The sequence below is a fragment of the Theropithecus gelada genome, chromosome 4 (genome assembly GCF_003255815.1).
Source record: "Theropithecus gelada isolate Dixy chromosome 4, Tgel_1.0, whole genome shotgun sequence".
NCBI classification, from domain to species: domain Eukaryota; kingdom Metazoa; phylum Chordata; class Mammalia; order Primates; family Cercopithecidae; genus Theropithecus; species Theropithecus gelada.
Genome location: NC_037671.1, coordinates 161,626,658 through 161,650,235, shown reverse-complemented (window position 1 = coordinate 161,650,235; position 23,578 = coordinate 161,626,658). Strand labels below are relative to the sequence as shown.

Genomic DNA, 23,578 nt, shown 5'->3' with positions numbered 1-23,578 from the left:
AAACAATAATATAAGATATACTGATATGATCAATTTACCAGCTCATCAGAGGATATAAAAGTTTTTCCCAGTACTTGACTATAAGAGAAATACATAACCTGCCCCCATTACAAAAATTATTCAGTGCCAAAAGAGTGGCTTTATAAAAAATACATCTTTCTTCACAAGGCAGTAAAAACAACATCTCAACCCTCCTGTAGGCCAAAGGCAGACATTAAACTATAGTTTACTGGAGGCACTTCTAGAAGACGGTGGTTCTCAAGCTTTAGTGTGCATGAGAATCACCTGGAGGTCACATAGACTGGTCCCCATCTCCCTAGCCTGAGGCTTCAAAGTGGGGTCCTGGGATCAGCATCACTAGCTCCACTTTGGGCTGACACAGGCTGGGGTCTTGAAGCCAAGGTCCACAGATAGGCTTCAGAAAGTCCATACATACAACATTTTGTGTATATTTACATTCTGGTGGCAAGGGAGAGAGAATCCATAATTTTCTTCAGGGATCAATTTACCAGCTCATGAGAGGATATAAAAGTATCCTGACCCCAAACATGAATCCAGAGAATTCTTCAGCTGGGCATTGTAATCGTCTGTGGCCCTTTCCAACACTCAGCTAGGACTGAGGACCGCTGAGAAACAGTGTAACATGTATCAATTTCTTAACTGGGTTTCTGTCATGTGAACTAAGATGGGGGACTTGTGCAGGAATTTTCTGTTGTTGATTAAAAGAAATTCAAAATTTGGCAGGATTCAAATATTCTTAAGGAATAATTCTCTTCCTTTCCTGAGGAGAAAGAATAAGAATATGCCACTAACACAACGGAAAACACCTTGTGCCATATTTTTACATTTTTATTTAAAGTTTAAGTTTCAAATCTGATAGGTTAATATGAAATAGGAGGAGACAGAATTGGGAGGAGGACTAAGAGGAAACATGATTGAACTATCTTTAAACAAAAACCAAAGTCTTCCCTGAAGCATCCCTAAATCAAAAGTTTATGTAGCTTCCTGGTCCTACTCTACATAAGCCAGTATCCAGAATTTCTATTGAAAGGCATGAGAAAATTTTATTAATCATTTAAACTATGGTTAATCACAATATTTTTATTTACTTTCCTTGAGATTTGTATCCTGCTGAGTTCTAAATGGGCTGATATGGTTTATAGATTAAACCACAGAAAGCCAAATAAAGATTTAAAAAAAAAAGTCAACTCCAAATAACAAAATCTGTTCTAAAGGGAACAAATGGAGCAAAAGATTTCAGGCATCAGAGCTGAGCACATCATAATACTGGCAAAATAACTTAGGCTCTATGCTTTATAACAATGAACAAGGAAGCAAAAGCATGCTGAGTAATATAGTATCTGTTTTCTAGTAACATTCATGTATGTTTATAAAAACTAAACCTCAAGATAATTTTTTTTTTTAGAGTCAGGGATTGTATCTTGATTAAATCTGTAAATCTATATTCCTTGTTTTCTATATACAGTAAACCTTTGATAGATGCTTGTTGACTAAATGAATCCATGTATGAGCCATAGTTTTCTACAAGATTTTGTTGAGTAGAGAGAGCCTCTCACATAATAAAAAGCATCCAATTAGGTGTGAGTTCAGAGATACGGGTAAAAACAACAAGTTTTATGGGATTTGGAGGATATATATTTTGTTTGTTTGCTTTTAATTTCAGGAATATTTAGAAAAGTTTCACAGGGAGCTTTCCTTTGTGTCCTAAGAACTGTTTGTTAAATATTCCTCAGCATTACAAAGCTATCTAAAAGATAATTTATGTATATTTATCTATTCATCCATTTTTTCAACGAGAACTTATTAAGAACCTCCTCTGTGTCAGAAGTATGTACAGGTTATGACAATAAATACAAGGGTCCTGGTCTCTGGCTCCATAGATCTTGATTGTAATGGAGAGACAGGTAAGCAAAGAGAGACCTATACTGTAGAGTAGTATGTACAATGATAGAGGAATTACGGGGTCTCATAAAAGTAGGCAAGGGGCCATTATCATCCAATGTGAGGGAAGTGCCTGCTTTCAGGTGGAAGTAATATCCAAGCTGAGGCTTAAAGGAGGAGCCGGCCAGACAGCATTTGCTGCTGTTTTTGGGACAGTGGCACAATGGAAAAAAGGAAAATGTTTTAGGCAGTGGGATACATCAGGGTAAGTAAAGAACTGAAAGTTTTAGTTTTCAGGCAATTTAAAAGTTATAATTGCATTATAACTCCTCTGATGAAACTCAGTCTTTCGAGAGGCAGTTTTTTTCTGAATCCCATCTAGGGTTTTTTGAAGGCTGGGGCATCTCTTGTTTGACGCTCTTCCCTTACAGTATGAGTGTGCATGTGGACACTCAAGGGCAGGGGCCTCCAGGCTCTACTGCTTCTGTCCAAAGATATGCAAGTGGAAAATGTATTCCTTTACTCACAAGCCCCCACTGTGGTACATTTCATCCCTATGCCCTTCTGAATTTCCTTTAAGCTAAGATCAACATGCTAATCTTTTCATCAAAAGTCAGAATTAAAATTACTGACATTATGGGAAAACATGGTTTGTCAAAATGTTATATTTTTTTACTTAATGTAAAATTTGAAAGAGAATCAATCTTCGTTATTATTTTAAAAGATGCTATCTACTAGGGTAGTAAAAAAAAAAAAACTAAACCAATAGGGTAAGATGCCATATAAGTTCTATTTTTAATTATTTCATTTTCACTTTAATACAGCAAAATAGGCATTTCTGTTAAAAGAACAAGCACACTAATCAGAAATATGAAATACTTGCTTTGAACTAATATGTCAGTTTCTTCGAAACATATAATAAAGCTTGAAAAACTGAACAGAAATTTATTTTATGTCAATAAAGCCTATTAATTGGTATGTATGGCATATACATTAAGACATCTTCATGCATGGAATGCCGGAGAACAACTGTATTAAACCAGTATTTCAGTATTTCCTATGTGCAAAATACCAGACTAAATGCTACATAAATCCAAAAATAGTAAAGAAACATGCATTCACTAAGGAGACTATAATAAAAATTTACCAGTGGTGGATCAAATCACATGTATTATAGAACATCTTCGGTAATAATGGTCCCATAAATGTGGATTTTAGAGAAGAAAACATTAAAATGGAAATATGACCCTTTAAATACATGTAAAATTTAGAAAATGAATTTATATCCCTTAATTGTATCAATTCCCTCCACTTTATTAAAATGTTTACACATGCAACTGATAAGGTAACTTATCTCAAATGATTTAATGTGATTGTTAATAATAAGAATTCCAACTGACTCATTAGGAGCTTTACCTTATTAAGAAGTTTTCCATTTCCTATTTATCATTATACCCTTTTTTTCTCAATTTCGTGGACAATTGCTTTTGCCCTTGGGAAACTTGTTCAATCTACTGTAATTATCTTTATGACACATGGCTTCTTTAGCAAAAATGAATAATAGAAACAGGCAGAAAGACACAGACAGAATGAAAAAAAAATCACAGTTAACTCTACATTTTGAAAAAGCAGCCAAGACATTATATTGCAGTATATTAAACTTGGGACTAAAGGAAGAAACATGTTGTACTTACTCAACCAACTTACAATAGAAAGTGACTACAGGAGAGAACATGGTTTATTATGATAATCATTATGGAGTTCATGCAAAAGCAAGGAAAGAGTTGATCAATAAACTAAAAAAATCCTTTTCATTAATTCACTCAATAGCTATTTAGCACATACGTATTAGGTAGTTGACATTAATCCTCTGTGTGTCTCCAGGCACTCAAGATATTTAGCTGACACAAAATATTTGCTGAAGCAGAGAAGAAAAGAAGAGGAGGAGAGAAGGAAGAGAAGAATTTAATTCTGGAGTCAAAAAGGCAGAAATAATTTCCATAGGCAGAGGCGGAGGAGAGCAAGAGAAACAGGGGTAAAAAACAGGGATATGACGAATAACAAAATGTAATTGTTCTGCAATAGAGGATTACATAGGATGGTGAGAACTAAAATTAAAAAGGAAAACAGATTATATTGAATCCTGAAAGCAAGATTAAAAGTTCAGACTCTACACTGAAGGGCATGAATGGGCTTCCTCTTGAAGGTTTCTGAGCAAAGATGACAGTGATAAAAATGACAATTTAACTGGATTAATTTGCAAATTAAAACTAGTATTTAATAGTATGGCAGGAGGTTAATGGTCAGAGTAGTTTAAAAGCATCACAGGAGTGAGTAACCATGAATTCTAAAAAGAGAAAGACAGGTTAGGAGGCAAATACAGTAGCATCTGTATTGGATGACAAATGCCTTAAAAAAGGGACAGCAATAGGAAAAATGTATTCTGTTGCAGGAACATGATATGTCTGTCCATTTATTCCAGTCTTTTTTCAAAGGTCTCCTAGCAAAGTTACATAATCTTCTTAACCTAGAGTCCTGTATATTTTAAATTTTTATTCTTTAGGAATCCTACACCCATACACGCACACACACGCATGCACACACATACACAGTTGTTGCCATGTAAAAGTGATTTTTCCCATTTTATTTTCTAACTGGTAATTGTTATATCTGTAGGGTATTCAATGTTATATATTTATTTTAACTGACTTTCTTATTGGACTCTCATTATTTTTAATAGGTTTAAAGTTGATATATTTAATATTCAATTTGACAATCATATGAATTACAAATGACAATAAAATGTTCTACCTTTAAAAAATTTATATTCTATTTTGTTTTCTCCTATTTCTAACTGGCCACACAATTTTTAGAACCATGTTAATTTACAGTGGTGATGGTGGCAGTTCTCATCTTGCTCCTATCTTTAATGTGTTTCAGGTCAAGCACTAACAAAATCAGATTTGCATTATGGAAACCTCTCTCTAGAGGCAACATGGAGGATCAATGGGATAATGGAAACAGCTCAGAGACTAGCTTTGAGATTGTTGCAGTAATCCATGGTAAAGGTACAAATAAGTGCTCATCTAAGGCACTGGAGGTAGAAAGGCATTGTCTGGATTTCAGAGATATTGGTGAGAAATAACTCATAAACTCGATACCAAGTTGAATTTAGGAAGTGTGAAGAGACAGGAAAACTAGGATGACTTCCCAGATCTCTCGTATGGCCCCAAAATGCAATCAATTGACCAGGTTAGGAATACTGAAGGAAAAGCATGACATCTACTCAGATCTCACAGTAAAGTCCGCTGGATACACAGGGCAAGTATCCTAGCATAGAATTATATGACAGCTTCAAGGAGAAGTTGCACCAAAGTAAAAGGGCTAAGATTGAATATTGGAGAACATCTACTTTTGGAAGGATGGTGATGAAGATATTTAGCAAAGAGGTAAGGAAGAAGAGGTCAGCATGGTAGCATTGAAAAAATAGGACAGGAAGATTTTTTTCAATGGCTAAATAAGAAAAAAGTCGGAAAAAAGGCTAATTTGGTTTTCAGGAGTTTACTGGTGATCTTTTTGGGCTTAACTTCAATTGAACGATGAAAGGAAGACAGGTTTAAAAGAGAGTGTAGATTCTGAGAAACTAAAAGCAAGAGGTCAATCTACTAATTCTAGATATTTAATAATAGAAGAGAAATAGAACTTACTGATAGTGAGACAGGATAGTGGGGTAAGCCCCATAGAGCTTTGAAAACAGAAGAACCGATTGAAGATCTAAAAACAGTGGGTAAGGGAAGAAGCAAAGTTGTGGATGAGGGAACCAGTGAGAAAATTAGAAACCACTGGAAGGATGGGAAAAAAAACAGAGATAACATGCAAACATTTTGGGGTGACAGACACGGAAGAAGATGCTCATTCCTGGGAACTTTCTTTTAACAGTAAGTAGAACATAAAGTCAAATGTCCAGATACTGACACTGAAAAAGGTTGAGGAAAGATACAGTGGAGATGGGCTAAAAAAATCAAAAAGACTTCAAAGGTAAAATCAGAAAGACTTCAAAGGTAAGTTGAGTAGGACCAAGAGCCCAAATGAAGTTTTTTTAAAAAAGCTATTTGAAGTGTGCCTAGTCAGTATGTTTGGTGGGTTTTTAGAAGCAACGCTTCATAATCAAGAGAAAGGAAATTGAATAGGAAAGTGAGTGATTCAGAAATGGAAGCTCAGAGGCAGATGTCAACAGTAATGGGATGCTATAATTGCAAGGGGTATGTATTAGTCCATTTTCACGCTGCTGATAAAGACATAGCTGAGAATGGGAAGAAAAAGAGGTTTTATGGACTTACAGTTCCACATGGCTGGGGAGGCCTCACAATCATGGCAGAAGACAAGGAGGAGCATGTCACGTCTTACATGGATGGCAGCAGTGAAGAAAAAAAAAAAAAGGCTTGTGTAGGGCAACTCCCCCTTATAGAACCATCAGATCTCATGAGACTCATTCACTATCATGAGAACAGTGCAGGAAAGACCTGCCCCCATAATTCAATCACCTCCCCCTGGGTTCCTTCCATGACATGTGGGAATTGTGGGAGTTACAATTCAAGGTGAGATTTGGATGGGGACACAGCCAAACCATATCAGAGTGTCCATTCAGTGCAGAGGGCAGCAGACACAGCCTAATACCATCCATCTAAGGAGCACACTGATATCCTACAGAGCTGGACCTGGGAAATGTTTTATGGCTTGGGGAAAACGACGAGGACTTGTTATATCATTGTAAGCTAAAAAATTACACAATTATGAAAGCATCAATGAGGAAACAGCAGAGACTAATGCCTGAGGACACCGACTGTTTCTGGCACTTGTTCTTTTTAACTCTAAAGCTAGTCTGTGACAGACGCAGAAAATATCACCTGACATAAAAGGTGAACAGGACACAAATATCCTAACTACCAATAATGCTTGCCATCTTCTAATATCCAATTTTTCAAACTCATTAGAGAATTCTTAAATACTTTTATCTATTGTCAACCATTAAACCTGATATCAAAGATTATGGAAATAGAGATTTGAACCAAAACAAGAGCTGAATTTTTAAATGATACCTAACCAGGCACAGTGGCTCATACCTGTAATCCCAGTACTCTGGGAGGCTGAGATGGGAGGATCACTTGAGCCCAGGAGATCCAGACCAGCCTGGGCAACACAGTGAGACCTCATCTCTACAAAAAAGTAAAAAAATAAAAATGTGGTGCACACCTGTAGTCCTAGCTACTCAGTAGGGTAGGGTAGGGGTGGAGGCTTGAGGTGGGAGGATCGTTTGCGCCCAGGAAGTTAAGGCTACAGTGAGCCATGACGTACCACTGCATTCCAGCCTGGGTGACATAGTGAGACCCTGTCTCAAATAATAATAATAATTAAAAATAAAAATACATCTAAAGAACTAGTTTAAACCAGAACCAAATCTAATCATCTTACACTGAAACAAAACAAAAATATACAAAACTACTTCTACTCTATTAATATTTTAAAGAAAACTCATTATATAGGAGCTACATATTCCTAACATGGACAGATTCAGATATTCACTAATTAAAGATTATGTTAGGTGGGGCATGGTGGCTCATGCCTATAATGCCAGTCCGTTGGAGGCCGAGGAAGGAGAACTGCTTGAGTTCAGGAGTTCTAGACCAAACGGGGCAACATAGCAAGATCCTGTCTCTATGAAAAAAAAAGAGAAAGAAAGAAAAGATTGTTTACCAAGCATTTTGGGAGTCCCAGAAGGTAAACTTGTATATGTAGTATAACCAAACTTTGAAAAACTTGAAAAATACACACACAGAGACTGGAAGGGTAGCTACCATTGGGAAGGAGGGGTTCAGATTTGGGAAGAGGCTTCTGGAATGCAAGCCATGTTCCATATCTCAATGTGGATAGTGGTTATACAGGGGTAGTCACTTCTGGAAAACTAATTGAGCTGTACACTTAAAAATATGTGCATTTTAAAATACAAATTTACATTTAATTAATTGTAAGAAACATAATAATATGGTAAAACAGACTTTTAAAAGAAACATAATAATATGGTATAACAGAAATTCTTTCTTAAGTGGGGAGACTATAGGTACTCTTTTCTCTTTCTTCTAAATGTAATTTCCAAAATTTTGTCATGAGGAAAACATTAAAGCTTATTAAACATACTGCAGTGATATCTGAAAGTGATAACGTTTACTTTAAAAGAGATTAAAATAATAAATATGCCCCAAAAAGAATGTATAAAGACATGTAAACATGTATCCAGCTTATAAATACTAAACTAAACATCACTGAGCATTCGGAAGAGCAGAATTGATACTGCAGAGCACAAAGTCAGGAATTCTAAAGATAATACAGAAATTCCAATTATATAAATAGGTATATTATAGGTCTAGAATCATAAACTTACAAAAAGAAAAAGAGTATCCAATTTAGAAATAATAAGGATAAGAAAGAAAGGATAAAATGTTAGAACTGTACAAATCATGATTAGAAAAAAAAAAAAATCAAAGAAAACGATGCCTTCAGCCTGCTTAACAAAAGAGGGCGTAGAGCATTTCTCAGCAATTATCCTTAAAGAATGACCCCAGACACTTACTTGTCAAGTTTTAAACTTTTAAAGACAAGATCTTACATTCTGTTAAGAAGAAAGGTGGTGTAATGTAAGAATGCCCTTGACCTCATTTCTCAGATCTCTAAGAAAGGAGAAGCTAAAAAGAAACAGAATTATACACAGAAGAACTCAGATAAATCTCTTTTAAGACTGAGAATATATGAAAACACAGAGCCTTAAAGTAACATTAGCAAGGTCCTACAGCTGCTAAGATCACAAGAGACAATAGGTATATGAAAGCAGATAGAAAGATACTAAGAGGTGACAGAAAGATACTTTCTAAGGGAATAAAATATGATCAAAGAGCAAAATTAACTTACAATCTGTAAATCTGACACATTATGAGACTAAAGGATAAATATAGTATGTTAAAAATAACTTGGCTGGGCACAGTGGCTCACACCTGTAATCCCAGCACTTTGGGAGGCCGAGGTGGGCGGATCACCTGAGGTCAGGAGGTTGTGACCAGCCTGGTCAACATGGCGAAACCCTATCTCTACTAAAAATACAAAATTAGCTGGGCATGGTGGCACATGCCTGTAATCCCAGCTAGTCGGGAGGCTGACGCAGGATAACTGCTTGAACCCAGGAGGTGGAGGTGGCAGTGAGCGGAGATCGTGCCATTGCACTCCAGCTTGGGCAACAAGAGCAAAACTTCGTCTCAAAACAAACAAACAAACAAACAAAACTTAAACCACCTACTATACCAACAAAGGTTAGTGTGGCAGATTTTAAGTGACTATCAATTCTTCACAGGCCCTCCCATCAAGCGGTAGAGTCTATTTCCCACTCTTTGAATCTGGGCTGGCCTCGCAACTTGCTTTGCAACAGAGGGAATGCTGTGTGGCTTCCAAGTCCAGTTCTCAAGATGACTTACGGCTTTTGCTCTTGCCCTCTTGGAAACACACAACTGTTAAATGCAGAGACCTGGGCACACCTAGAGACACACGGCCTGGAAGACAACCAGCACTACCCACCAGACACACTGAACAAGGCCTAAGACTACCCAGCCCTAGTTAAGCCACCAGATGGCTGGAACCACATGGGTGGCCACAGGAAAGACCAAAAGAAGAACTGCTAGGGTAAGCCTGGTCCAAATTGCTGACTCACAGAATTGTGCGCAAATAAAGTTGTTGTTTTAGGCCACTAAGTCCTGGGAGTTGTTCGTTATAACAGACAAAATAAGTGAAAGGAAAAATCTGGAGATACACGTAGAACTTGATTCATATCTCCCCTAGAAAGGAGTTTGATGTGGCCTGCAAAAATACAAATTATCTCTCTCCTCCAGTCGCCCAAGATGCTGAAAGAAGACCAAGGGCAAGACGGTGGCCCCAGTCCCTGCTGTCTTGAAGCAACAGGCCAAGAAAGTGATGAATCCCCTGTTTGAGAAAAGGCCTAAGAATTCTAACACTGGACAGGACATCCAGCCCAAAAGGGACCTCACCCGTTTTGTGAAATGGCCCCACTATGTCAGGCTGCAGCAGCAAAGAGCTACCCTCTGCAGGAGCCTAGAAGTGCCTCCTGTGATGAACCAGTTCACCCAGGCCCTGGGACCACCAAACAGCTGCTTAACGACATAAGCTGGCCCACAATACAGACCAGAGACTAAGCAAGAGAAGAAGCAGAGACTCGGCTCAGGCTGAGAAGAAAGCTGCTGGCAAAGCTGCTGCAAAGGGCAAAGTCCCCACTAAGAGACCACCTGTCCTTCAAGCTGGGGTTAACACCGTCACCACCTTAGTGGAGAAGAAGGCGGCTTAGCTGGTGGTGACTGCACATGACGTGGATCCCATTGAGCTGTCTTCCTGCCTGCCCTGTCTCATAAAATGGGGGTCCCTGACTGCGCTGTCAAGGAAAGGGCAAGACTGGTCCACAGGATGACCCGCACCACCGTCACCTTCACACAGATTAACTCGGAAGACAAAAGGGCTTCGGTTAGGATGGTGGAAGCTATCAGGACCAATTGCAATGACAGATATGATGAGATCTGCCGTCACCGGGGGGTCAATGTCCTTGGTCCCAAGTCTGTGGCTCACACTGCCAAGCTGGAAAAGGCAAAGGCTAAAGAACCTACCACTAAACTGGATTAAATGTACACTGTTGAGTTTTCTGTATATAAAAATAATTAAAATAATACAAATTATCATTTAAATATATATAAATTAATAATATACACAACTCAAATGTTTGTATTTAAAATGTATTAATGTTAGATATATTAAAAAAATAAAATACTGGATGAGATCACCATCTTAATTTGAATAAAATCTATTACTTAGGGATGTATGTCCTCTGATTAAGTCCTCTCATCACAAAGTTGCTTTTAATAAGGTAGGTCTACTATGTGTGGAGGATTTAGAAAACATTTGGTATTCTTCAGACCCGGGCGAGGAAGCACCACAGCTGAGGAAAAGGGCGCTGCAGCTGCTGCCACAGGTTCCAGTCTGGGCTCACAGAGGACAGGTAATAGAAATACGTAAGGATGAGGATTTAATGAATATTTACTTAGGATCCTTTGTTTGGGGGTGCCATGTTTCAGTATGTACACTATAACTTTTTAAGACTAAAACAGAAAACAGGTACAATCATTTTACTAAAAACCATCCATAATAAATGTATCAGAAAAGGACTAGTTCATCTGAAACACATTATATTTATGCTGAAAATAATGCCATTTCACTCATCACTATTTCAGGTTTTTCTCTTCTTATATGACATTAAGTCATTTTAAATGATTATTTCTAATGTTAATGGGAACTTTCTAATACCGAATGAAAATCTTTTAAACTCAGAATTACATCTTTAATTCCTAAAATGAAAAACTCACAGGCCGAGAGCTCATACCTGTAATCCCAGCACTTTGAGAGGCTGAGGAGGGTGAATCACTTGAGGTCAGGAGTTTGAGACCAGCCTGGCTAACATGGTGAAACCCCATCTCTACTAAAAATACAAAGATTAGGCCAGGCACAGTGGTTCATGCCTGTAATCCTAGCACTTTGGGAGGCCAAAGCAGGTGGATCACTTGAGGTTAGCAGTTTGAGACCAGCCTGGTCATGGTCAACATGGCGAAACCCCATCTCTACTAAAAATATAAAAAGTTAGCTGGGTACAGTGACATATGCCTGTAATCCCAGCTACTGGGGAGGCTGAGGCAGGAGAATCACTTGAACCCAGGAGGCGAAGGTTGCAGTGAGCCAAGATTGTACCACTGTGCTCCAGCCTGGGCTGGAGTTAAAAATTAGTTGGGTGTGGTGGTGCATGCCTTTAATTTCAGATACTCAGGAGGCTGAGGTGGGATAATTGTTTGAACCTGGGAGGTCGAGGTTGCAGTGAGCCAAGATTGCACCACTGCACTCCAGCCTGGGTGACAGTGTGAAACTCTGCCTACCGCACCCCCCCAAAAAAGAAAAACATATATTTATTTAAATTTCAGAACACATTAATGTGAAGTGGGATTTTCTTTTTGTTTAACTTATGAAAGTTATCATAAAAGCACAATTCCACAGTCATGCTCTAGAATTTCCAAATGTTGTGTTTCACTGATATGCTGGTTCTTTAACATAGTCTGTATTTAAAGGGCCTTATCACTCAACATACTGTAGTGTTTCTGACTTGACTTTACAATTTCTAAAATGAAAAAGCTTTTTTTAAAAAAAAAAAAAAAACCTGAGGGATATTTAAAGTGCAAGGTGTCTACTCTCAAGTCCTCAAGAGAACAAAAAGGGAGAAATATATTGTTTATTAACTTAAATAGTAGACATTCTCCTCTACTTGTTCTCCATCTGAAGGCTCCCGTTCGACATGTGGTGTGGAGACAAGGGCGACAGTCCTGAGAGGGTAGCGACCTGCCTGCCCATGGTCTCAACTGCCTAGTGGGACGGCTGAGTCAGGACCACATGCTCCTGACTCCTGCCAACCTATGGCAACAATCCTGCCGTATTCCATCTTTCTCTTGTCACTTTTCTGTTGGGAGAGGCCTAGAGAAAGTCTTCAAAATGTTAGGATAATACCTCCTGGGAAGGTTCCTTTTTCTCTCACAGAAATCAATCTTTCAAGAGGAGAAAGGTATGGGAACTTTCTTGATACCTCTTATTCCCTAGTAGTTTAATGCTCAAACACACAAACTTATATAGCTAAAATGGCAACAACGTTATTCATAAAAGCAACGCATGCCACACAGAGTTCGCTGTGAACTTGGGCAGAAGAGAATATCATGAGATTGTATCTGTTACCTGAGTGGGGCTCTGAAGACTGAAGTCTAAACCACAAGTAAACTCTGTATGATGCTCCACTGTTTCAAGGAGAAAGTCAGGCTTTGAAAAGTTCCAGAATCTATGAAGATAAACAAAAGGGAAGAATTTAAATGCTAAAACTACCAAAAAACTTATATTAAGAAAAAATAGATATTTGACATAGCCAAGATTTTATCCAAACAGGCTCAACCAATTCATAAATACAGAACCCCACTATTAAGCCCCACATAAAAAATCCTATAAGAAAAAAAAAAATGTACTCCATTCTATTATATAGAAAAAAAACCTAATTATTCAGCAATCTACCCTTATAAAAGATTATTCTACTCCCATTAGTATACCTGGTAGGACAGAAGCTTAACAAGTTTTAATTTAAAATATGTTTTTATATTGCACAAGGACATGAGATGATAGTCAGTATGCTTTTGTAGCAATTTCTAAAAGCATTCATGGCTGTAAAATAAGGATACTGAATTAAATGAACGCTAACAAATTGTGATTTTAAATACGACTTCATTTCTCAACAAGTGACATGAAAGATCTTAGGCTTAATTTAAATTTCAATAGCAATTAGAATTCTTTGAAAAAAATCTGTTCTCTTATGAAAATCTCTGTAATTCTGAAATTATCTTTTTTCTTTTTTGAGGCATAGCCTTTCTTACAGATTCCACATCAATATAATTCCTAGAATCAAGAAAAACAGAAATGTATTTTCCTGAGCCAATATTATGTATTCTACTTAACCTCCATAGACTGAAAGTGGTAATATTTACCATAATCAAGCTCTCATTTGTACTGTGCAGACAAGAATTTGGCCCTGTTTTCAATACGTAACATAGTACTTTATTTCGAATGCTTTATTTGCTCATCATCTTTTTTATTTGACTCTAAACACACTATAAAAATGGCACTTTCAGGATCATAGAGTCATATCCTAATTCAGCTTCTCTAATGATCTACAACATGGCACACTGAAGGTTTAACAGATCCCGTTGAAAGAGAGTAAATTCACAGAACCAAGAGCCATAGTTTGTTTAACCTGGTGGTATTATTTCCCTAATAAATACAGAGTTGGCCCTATTAAGCTTTGAAAAGGGTTGTTGCTATGGATAATCCACTGTGTGGGTACCAAAGAAACAATGAGTAAATAGCTCATTTATCAGATTACTGAAATCTACAAAATATTTGGGGAGAGTGACTTTACTTTTGAAAATCTGTCTGTTCAACCAAATGAGGGAACAAGCTGTACACATTCTCAGAAATCCTAATAGTGGTCTCCACTGTCTCTGCATATTTGTTTCTTTGAATTCTAGAGACAGTGAATTATATCAAAATCTAATTTTCTGGATCTCGATAATGTTTAGAGAAGCAAAAGTAAACATATAATTTTGTAATTTCATTTCTAAAACATGGTTATTCACTGATTTGCATTATTTGAAACAATAATCAAATGATTTTGCATGTGGCTACCATGTTCCAAAAAATACTCAAAATGATTTAAAAATAGGCATTTAATATGGCAAAAAATGAGTTAAAGGAAAATTAAGGGTAGGGAAGTAAGATGGCATCTGCAATGAGATTGGTACATTCCATGAAGTTCTATGTCCTTGACAGGGAAGGATCTCAAGATGCTAAGCTTTCTAGCAGCCAAAGAAAAAAGGGAGACAATCAAGACCCAAATGCTTGGTGTCCACAACCAAATTGTTCCTGGAAAGCTCAGAAGGAAATTCTCCCTTGGGAGTTCAGTGACAAGAAACCCAACATTTATGTAATAAGAACATCCTCAGCATCTGTGAGGAAACATACAGATGCTTTGCCAGCTGCTGCTTATGAGTGAATGGCATCACCCTAAAGGGCAGTTTAAAAGAATGGGTCTAAGGGAAAGTCAATTTGATGTCATCCAGGTATTTAACTCTCTGACTTCATTTGAAATTTAGATTTTATTTCAGCAAAATGGATAGACTAAATATTCTTTATGTAAACCATAAAAATTGGTTTCTTCTAGAACATAAGGGTAATACAAAGCAACGAGAATTTTATACTCTCCTGATAAATTCCTGGAATGCAGTTTCTGTTGTTTTGAGCCAGCTTAGGACAAAGCTGCACTGAGATAAGATAAGGTGGGCCTTATGAAAATTAAGATGCCTCACAAAGACACCTGGGTGCAGCTATCCAACTTCAGTCTGAAAGTGTGATGAGGGAAGTCACACTTTCAGGAGAACTGTGATTCTATTCAAAAGTCCATCTGAATTTGCTCTAATATACAGCTAATGGGTAGTCAAAGCCTCACAGAGTTCTACACCACAGAATCACAGACATAATTTTAACCTAGGAAAAAAGATCCAGTATTTATCTGCATCTTGCAAAGAATTCATCAAAGAAAATACATGCTGAAACTCTTCTTTGGTGAAGGGAGGGTTAGTCTACTGAATGGCATAAAGACACTTCATTATACCATTTCACAGCTCTGGTAGAAATTATGCAACACACCAAGTGTATACATTATGGTACAAAAACTAAGAGAGGTTCATTTCCAACAGAATGGCTGACCTGGTTTCTAGATCAACATTTTAAAAACAACTAAAAACCCTGGAGGAAACATAAAAACAAACCACCACCATTAAAACTTCATTAAAGCATTAGTGAAGAACACTAATAGTGTAAAAACCAAGTAAAGTAAACAGTGAAAACCAAGTAAAGACTGGAACCCCGAGCAGTAAATGGAACAAGGAAGCCAGCTTTTGCCTTGAGAGGATTTGCTAAACAGAGACAACCTAAGCTTCAGATTTCTTCACCTCAAGGGGATCAGGAGTCAGGAACATTTTTTCAATCAATATTAATATGCAAAATTTAACAATAATTTTCAGTAGTGAAATATCAAAAATATTGTTAAATACGGTAAATTATACAAACTAAGTTGAGAAAACCAAATGCTACACGGTATGTAAATACACTATAATTTATTATTCAATTGCTAATGGTTTTTTAATAACAAAATAAATATATGTATTTCTTTCCCCATTCTCACTCTCTAATTAGCAACCACTGTTAATAGTTTCATGAGTATACTTCCAGAGTTTTTCTATGTATCTCTATTCAAGTTTCACTGGAAAGAGTGAGTTGAGAGGAGGAGGAGCTAACAGGAAGAAAGCGGGTGTTTCTCCAAGTTTTCTCAAGTTTGCAATTAAGGGAGTGGGCATGGTCTCTCCTTGCAACCGTCTTCTGGATTCAAGCACCCCATAAGTGCTATATATCCAAGGGCCTTCATGCATATATCGCGTAAGTAAAATGGGCTCCTTTTTGCTGGGAGAAGTCATACTATAATATATCATTAAGTGGTCAAATAAGGCACATTATTCTGAAGTGAAATGTTTGTTTTGATCCAGCACATATACTACTTGGTGCCTTTTTGTCTCTTTGCTGATGAAATCATTGACTATTTAATCTCCCTCATGGGAAGTAAATATACTGAATAAGTCTTCAATGATTAAAAATATTACAGAACTGTAGGAACATTTTTCATTTAAATCGTTATGTCATAATGTCTTGGTTGAGTTATTTTTTGCTTTTTGGTTCCACAATTCTTGAACAATGCAAGTATACAGCACTATATTACATCTCTCTTCTTTAAACATTTTATTATTACTTTTTTTTTTTTGAGATGGAGTCTCGCTCTGGCGCCCAGGCTGGAGTGCAGCGGCGCGATCTCAGCTCACTGCAACCTCCGCCTCCTGGGTTCAAGTGATTCTCCTGCCTTCGCCTCCTGAGTAGCTGAGATTACAGGCGCATGCCACTACGCTCAGCTAATTTTTGTATTTTTAGTAGAGACGGGGTTTCACTATGTTGGTCAGGCTGGTCTCGAACTCCTGCCCGCCTCGGGATCCCAAAGTGCTGGGATTAGAGGCGTGAGCCACCGCTCCCAACCTATTATTACTTTTTTTGGAGACAGTGAAATCATAGGTCCCTGGCAGCCTCAAACTCCTTGGCCTCAAGCAATCTCCCTACACCAGCCTCCCAAACAGCTGGGACTACAGGTGGGTACCACTATGCATGGCTCCTCATAGTCTGTATTAAATAAAATGTCAAAATCATTTCAACGATTAAGCTAAAATTACTTACTTTCTACTTTAACCAAATGTAATTTGAAATCTCTATACTAACACTTGAAATTTAGCCAACAGATGAATTCAGCAGAAGGTTTAAAATATTTTTTTAAAGTTCTTTCTTTTCCTTTTCTGTACTCAACTTATGAGTTAGTCACAAATTACTTATAAGTCTTTCCTTACTATGAGAAAGGGACAATGTTCTGGCTATTTTTCAATGCCTTACATGTACATTAATTTTTGTTGTGTTTTTGTAATTTTAAGCAAATTGCACTATTATACTCCCCTCCATTTGCAGTACTTGGGCACAGTAGTCTCTAGAGCAAGTAGCAAAAATGTAACTACACTTACTTTCACCTCATTTAGTTACTCATTCATTCAACAATTTATTAGTCCTTCCATGTGCCAGGTAGGTGGTAAGCACCACATGCAAGACAGACATGGCCTCAGCCCTCCTGTGCAGCTCATAGTTCAGTGAGATCAACTGACATGTTTTTAAAAATCACCAAACCACAAATGTAATGACAACTGACAAGTGCCCCAAAAAGACAATGCAGGATGACTTAAGAGGATGTCCTGAGGAAGTGACATCTGAACTGCAAATCTGAAGGTTGAGGAGTTAGCCTGGGAGAGAACAGAAGAGCAGCTTGTCCCTTGTCTGCAAGGAGCCTGACAGTGTGTGACCAGGCAGGCCCATGAGGCTGGCACAGGGAAAGGGAAGAATGTTCCAGGACATAAACAGGGCCAGGTCAAACAGGTCTTGTAGGTCGTTCGAAGAATTTGGGATTTTCTCTTTCAGAAAAGAAAGAAAAAAAAACCACTGAAGGATTTTAAGCAGCAACTTAAATTTGTGTGGTCAGTTTATTTTAAAGCATTTTAATAAACATTTTTCATTTAGAAAAGTCCTAAATTTACAGATAACTTGTGAAGATAGTAAAGGAGGGGTCCCATACACCTCAACAGCCAGGTTCTCCTACTGTTAACATCTTGTCTATGGTCAGCTTTGCCTTCAAAGGTGTCTCTGGCCACAGTGAGAAGAATGGACTTGAGGGCTTGAGTGGGTAGGGGAAGATCAGTGGTCCAAAAAGAGATCATAGCAGCTTGGACTTAAGGTACTGACCGTGATGATGAAGAAAAGCTGATGGACTGGAGATTTATTTAGGCAGAAGAATTAATACAACCTGGTGATTAATGGAACAGAAGACATAAAAAAAGATTCTCATGTTTCTTGCTTCATTCATAATACTCATAATACTTCCATGCATTTATTTATTTCTTAATACAAATCTCTCCTCCTTTAATAGGCAATAAGCTCCTTGAATTCAGGGACAGTGTCCTATTCTTCTTTGTATCTCTTGCATGTATAAAAATGTCTGACACACGGTCAACCAAAGAATTTATGGACACTCATGAATGAATGAATGAGCAAATAAATATACAATGGGTATAATTATTCTCATTTCAAAGGTGAAGACAATATGGTCCAGGAAATTAAGCAATCCATGGTTATACAGCTAATAAATGGCAGCCCCAAAACACAGACCCTCCTGACATCATGTCTAGTACTTTTTCTACTAAAAAAGATGGCACCATACATTTTTTTCTCTAGGCCTAGGTCATGCCAGAAAATTTTAAATATAGGTGGGCAGGATCTAGAATTCTTCAGGCAGTTTTGATTAACACCCTGAAAGTTCAAATAGGCCTGGACCAAGTCAAGTAATCCCCAAACTCTTCAAACAACAGAAAGAATTTCATAAGCCAAAGCCCATGCATGCCAAGAGCCCATTAGTCAGCCACTTACAATCAAAACCCTAAGGAAATTATGAGCCAGAATACATCTGAACTACCATGGCAAGGACTTCAGGAATTTTATTTTCTCTCTTCTAATATTTTTTACATGCACGTACTGCATCCTCTAGTCTACTGTGCTGTCTCTTTCTAACTTATGTATCACTCACCTCTCTTTCTGTAACCAATCAGATTTCCATTCTTTTGCAGTGAACCCCCTAAAGAACATATGGACTCACAGGCCTATTTCTTTATGATCTGTATCACTTTTGGAAGGGATTAAACAACAGAAGTGGTCGGGCATGGTAGCTCATGTCTGTAATCCCAATACTTTGGGAGGGCAAGGCAGGTGGATCACTTGAGGTCAGGAGTTCAAGCCCAGCCTGAGCAACATGACAAAACCCTGTCTACCAAAAATACAAAAATTAGCCAGGCATGGATGGTGGTGGATGCCTACAGTCCCAGCTACTTGGGAGGCTGAGGCAGGAGGATCATTTGAACCCAGGAGGTAGAGGCTGCAGAGAACTGTGACCTGCAGTGAGCCTTAGCAACAGAGTGAGTCTCAAAAAAAAAAAAAAAAAGAAGTTGTTGGCTAGCAAAACAGTTTTATAGAGTTAAGCTATTCAATCACTGAAAAATATTTATTGGGACGGGTGCGGTGGCTCACGCCTATAACCCCAGCACTTTGAGAGGCCAAGGCGGGTGGATCACGAGGTCAAGAGATTGAGACCATCCTGGCCAGCATGGTGAAACCCAGGTCTCTACTAAAAATACAAAAATTAGCTGGGGGTGGTGGCGTATGCATGTAGTCCCAGCTACTCGGGAGGTTGAGGCAGGAGAATCACTTGAACCCGGGAGGCGGAGGTTGCAGTGAGCTGAGATTGTGCCACCGCACTCCAGCCTAGCAACAGAGTGAGACTCTGTCTCAAAAAAAAAAAAAAAAAAAAAAAAAAATTATTAATGATAACATTCATTTATTTGCATGATTTGATTAAAAATTGTTTTTTGGTTTTGGAACTTGTACTAATAATAACAAAAATAAAGTTTAAAACAGAAAAAAAACCTAACTACCTGCTAAATGAAGAATACATGATCAATTGCGAAAAATTACTGAACAATTTTCAAAGATGTCTCTCGGAATGCTCAATCACTAATATCCAGAAACCCCACATTTACAAACTTTGAAGGTTACATATGATAAAATTCCAGACTTAAGCTTCCCTCTCAAAATGAGTCCATCACAATATTTCATCTAAAACTCTAATCAGATCAATATTTTAGAGGAGCAGACTTTACTTCATCACAATAAACATTAAGCCTGGGAACCACATACCATAAAGCCTAGGGTACTTGGACAAATTAATGAAAATCATCAGGCTGATGGAAGGCCTGCTCTGAGAGTATTTATGGCAGAGATCCACAGGGATGCAGGATGACTTTCTGAAGAATGCCACATCTCAGTAAGAGGAGATAAAGGGAAAGAGCCAAAACTCCTCTGTGGTTTGTGTATTGCTTACTGGTACAAATCAAAGAATCATGAAATGACTTTTGCAATACAGTTTCAAATAAATACTTGACTAAAAAAGAAAGAAAACTGGAAGAACTCTACTCATGAAATAGTATCACTATCTTAGGAATAAGAATAGTCTGTGTATATCTGAAGAGTAACTGGCAGCACCAAAATGTGGCCACCTAGAGCAAAAGAGCATTTCACCGATGGATAATGTGACCACACAGCGTTGCTTTAGAACTTCACCCCATACCTAAATGTTGACAATCATTAAGCTTAGAGCAGCTGCCTATGCTTTGGTCATTTATTAGCAACATTACCATGAAAAACTTAATGTCCTCATCTCTGCAGCTAAGCATTTATGAATAAACCCACTCAGGCCGTCATGTAATGGAATGTCCGCATTGCTTACGACGATCTCCTTTATTTAACAACTCTCTCCTCAGCAGACGGTGGACACAGTGATGGGGGTGTGGAGGGGGGGAAGACAGACACCAACAAAGAGAGAAAAAAACGGAGACAGAGCAGACCAAATAACTCTGTTCCTTTTCTTGTAAATGGACATGCAAGCTTGAGGAAAAAAAAAGAAAAAAAAAAACCAGCTTGCAGGACGAGGAGGAATGACAAAGTCAGCTGTACGGTTTCAGTGCCTTCCACAGGCCGCACTGCGCACGGTGCTCCTGCCTTTGGGCTCTGAGGGACCCCACCGTCTGAGAAATATTTCCCCGTTTATATTTAAGCTATCTAACGATGGTTTCTGTTTTACACATGTGTGCACAGACACACATACTGTAAATAATATAGTCGAGAAAGATAAGGGACTCTGCTGAATTTTATTTAGGATGAAAATAGATGAATAATTACAGTTTTTTATTCTCCATATGGTTCGTTCCATTAAGTCCAATCTCTAAGAATTCCATCTTAGAATATTTAGTGTTGCCACACTCTAGGGTTTCCGGACAGGCCTCAAAGGGTGCATTATTCATCCTTGTGCTCTCTGGGAACTGTGTAAACTACTACCAGCTGACTGGCAGTACCCAGTTGGTCTAAGTAAATAGGCTTACTATGTGTGCAAATAACGGAGAGGGGGAAAGACAGGTTTTCTGCTCAATTATCCTTTTCTTAAAAACTATAATTGCACAGATTAGAGTCAACTAATTCTACAAGGTTTATAACAGAAAACAGCAGCTTCCTGCTGTACTTTCTCAATCTTTCACCTCAGAGGCAATCACTCTAAATTCTTTTAGTTGCTTCTTCTGATATTTTACTCTGTATTTCTAAATAATATGCTCATGGAGCTCATTTATTTTGTCATTTTCAGATATTATCTTTTGACTTCCTACTCTGAAAAATGAGAAAAAGCAATATCTACATTTAAAAATACAAATACATGCAACAAAATCTACTCAGTTGCCTTACTGAAACCGCACAATAGGATTTTTTAAAAAGTATGATGCAAATTAACTGACAAAGTCCATAAATTTTCTGTAGGAACTAATCAGCAGAATTCAAAGTTCAAAGCAGTGACTTACACTGCATTAAGCTAAGGCTTAACATTCCTCGCTCCTTTTAGATTTATCTATTTATTCATGTGCTTGCATTCGGTTATGAATTAGACATGGATCTGGTTTGATTCTTAAAGAAAAATGTTAGTAACAAATAATTCTGAAAATGCTCTGCAGTTATAAAGCAAGCTATTTAAAATCAAAAGTCTTACAAGTTTCTTTCCAATTAATGTATGTTGTTTCATTTTATAGGAAATTATTTTCATTTTCATCTGGTACTTAACTTACAAAAGTATACTTCACTTCATGAAAAGATCTTTCCAGTATGATAGTAATTAACACAAGCATCTTCTAATTTAAACAAGTCAAATGGAAAAACTCTTTTGGGACATATTAAAAAACTAACATATCAACAAACTTGGGAGTTACTGCTTCATACATACAAATATGTATCTTAACCCAAAGGTATAGGAAGCTTAGACATTTGTCAGTATATTGCATATTACAATTGATTTGAAGAAAAAAATAAAAATGTTTATCTGTCACTTTAGTTAACAATCAGGAAATACGATGGTTCCAAATGTGCTAAATACTAACATTCTATTAGTTAGTTAGTGCTGACTTAACCACAATTGAACAGCAAGTTTTCTCCTTGGAAAAGATTTCGCATTCCAACAGGACTTTCCACCTTAAATTGTTTTATTAATGACTGCTTCAGAAATATTTAAAGTGGAAACCATATTAAAATACAAGTGTTTGAGCTTCTACAGTCAGAGTGACCAAAGGATATCACAATTTTTCATTTAATTCAAATTCACTTAAATGTATAAATATGTACTTAGTATATCCACATCCCAGGAGTCAGGGACAAAACAATAAAACAGAGAAGTCCTACCCTGTCAGGCAATGTGCTTTATTAACACAGAATAAATTCAGTACTAAAATATCCTTGCAAGGATTACACACATCGGGGAATGCAAATATTCCCGTTCTTAAAAGGAAACCAAAGACGACTATTAAGATGCTTTTCTAAAGTCATTGGTGAGGTGTGGTGAACCTGTCTCACAAAGTGAGAAACGGCGATAGGGTTACAAAGACATTTCTAGCCAAGATATCTGAAGGCACAGAACATTTAAAAAATCTCTGATCATCCTAAGAATTTAACTGTAGTTCCTGCTAATGTTAACAATCAGTATCATATCATTAGCCACATGATTTCTTGTGGTTTGATGAACAACAGTAGAGGAATGAAAAACAACTATCTTAAAAGATGAGGTAAAATGATCATCTGAAGCTGCATGGCAGCTCATATTCAGCCACATTTCTTATCTGTTTACTCTGACTGACCTTTTTTTGTTGGTAAGGGGGACTAGGTAAAGTTGAAATGAAAGGTTTGTGAGGCAGAGTACATATTCAACTATACTATCTATTTACTTTGGCTGACCTTTTTTTAAGGGGAAGGGGAAGAAAGAGAAGTATCTGCCTGTGGAAATCTCTGTGCTAATAAACATAAGGATCAAAAAAGCCTATCAGCCACACCAAAGTTAAGACACTTACTAGATAAGGGCAAATCCCATGAGAGCAGCTGTGACAAAGATAAAAGGTATTTCTGCATCCTCTACTTTAAGATTTTAAGTTTACTACAATCCAATTAAAAATCATTTTCTCACTTAACACAATATAATAAAGCTAGTTATCTTATTCTACAATTAAACTGATATCATTAAATAATAACATTAACTAGAAGGTATCTCAGGCTCTTATTTTGCATGAGTAAATACAGCTTGCTTTTTTCTCAAGTGTTTTTATTTTGAAAATTACCAACCCACAGTAAACCTCAAAGAATAAAATGAACACCCGTATGTCCTTTGCCTAGT

General features: G+C 37.4%; 1 protein-coding gene across 1 annotated transcript in view; it reads right to left on the bottom strand.

The window, feature by feature from the left end:
- PEX7 (peroxisomal biogenesis factor 7) overlaps positions 1-23,578 on the bottom strand; it is a 93,166-nt gene that overhangs the window by 5,703 nt on the left and 63,885 nt on the right. Inside the window, exon 9 of the mRNA XM_025382887.1 lies at positions 12,775-12,874. Coding sequence (XP_025238672.1) covers positions 12,775-12,874 — 100 coding nt within the window. The remainder of the gene's footprint in view (positions 1-12,774; positions 12,875-23,578) is intronic.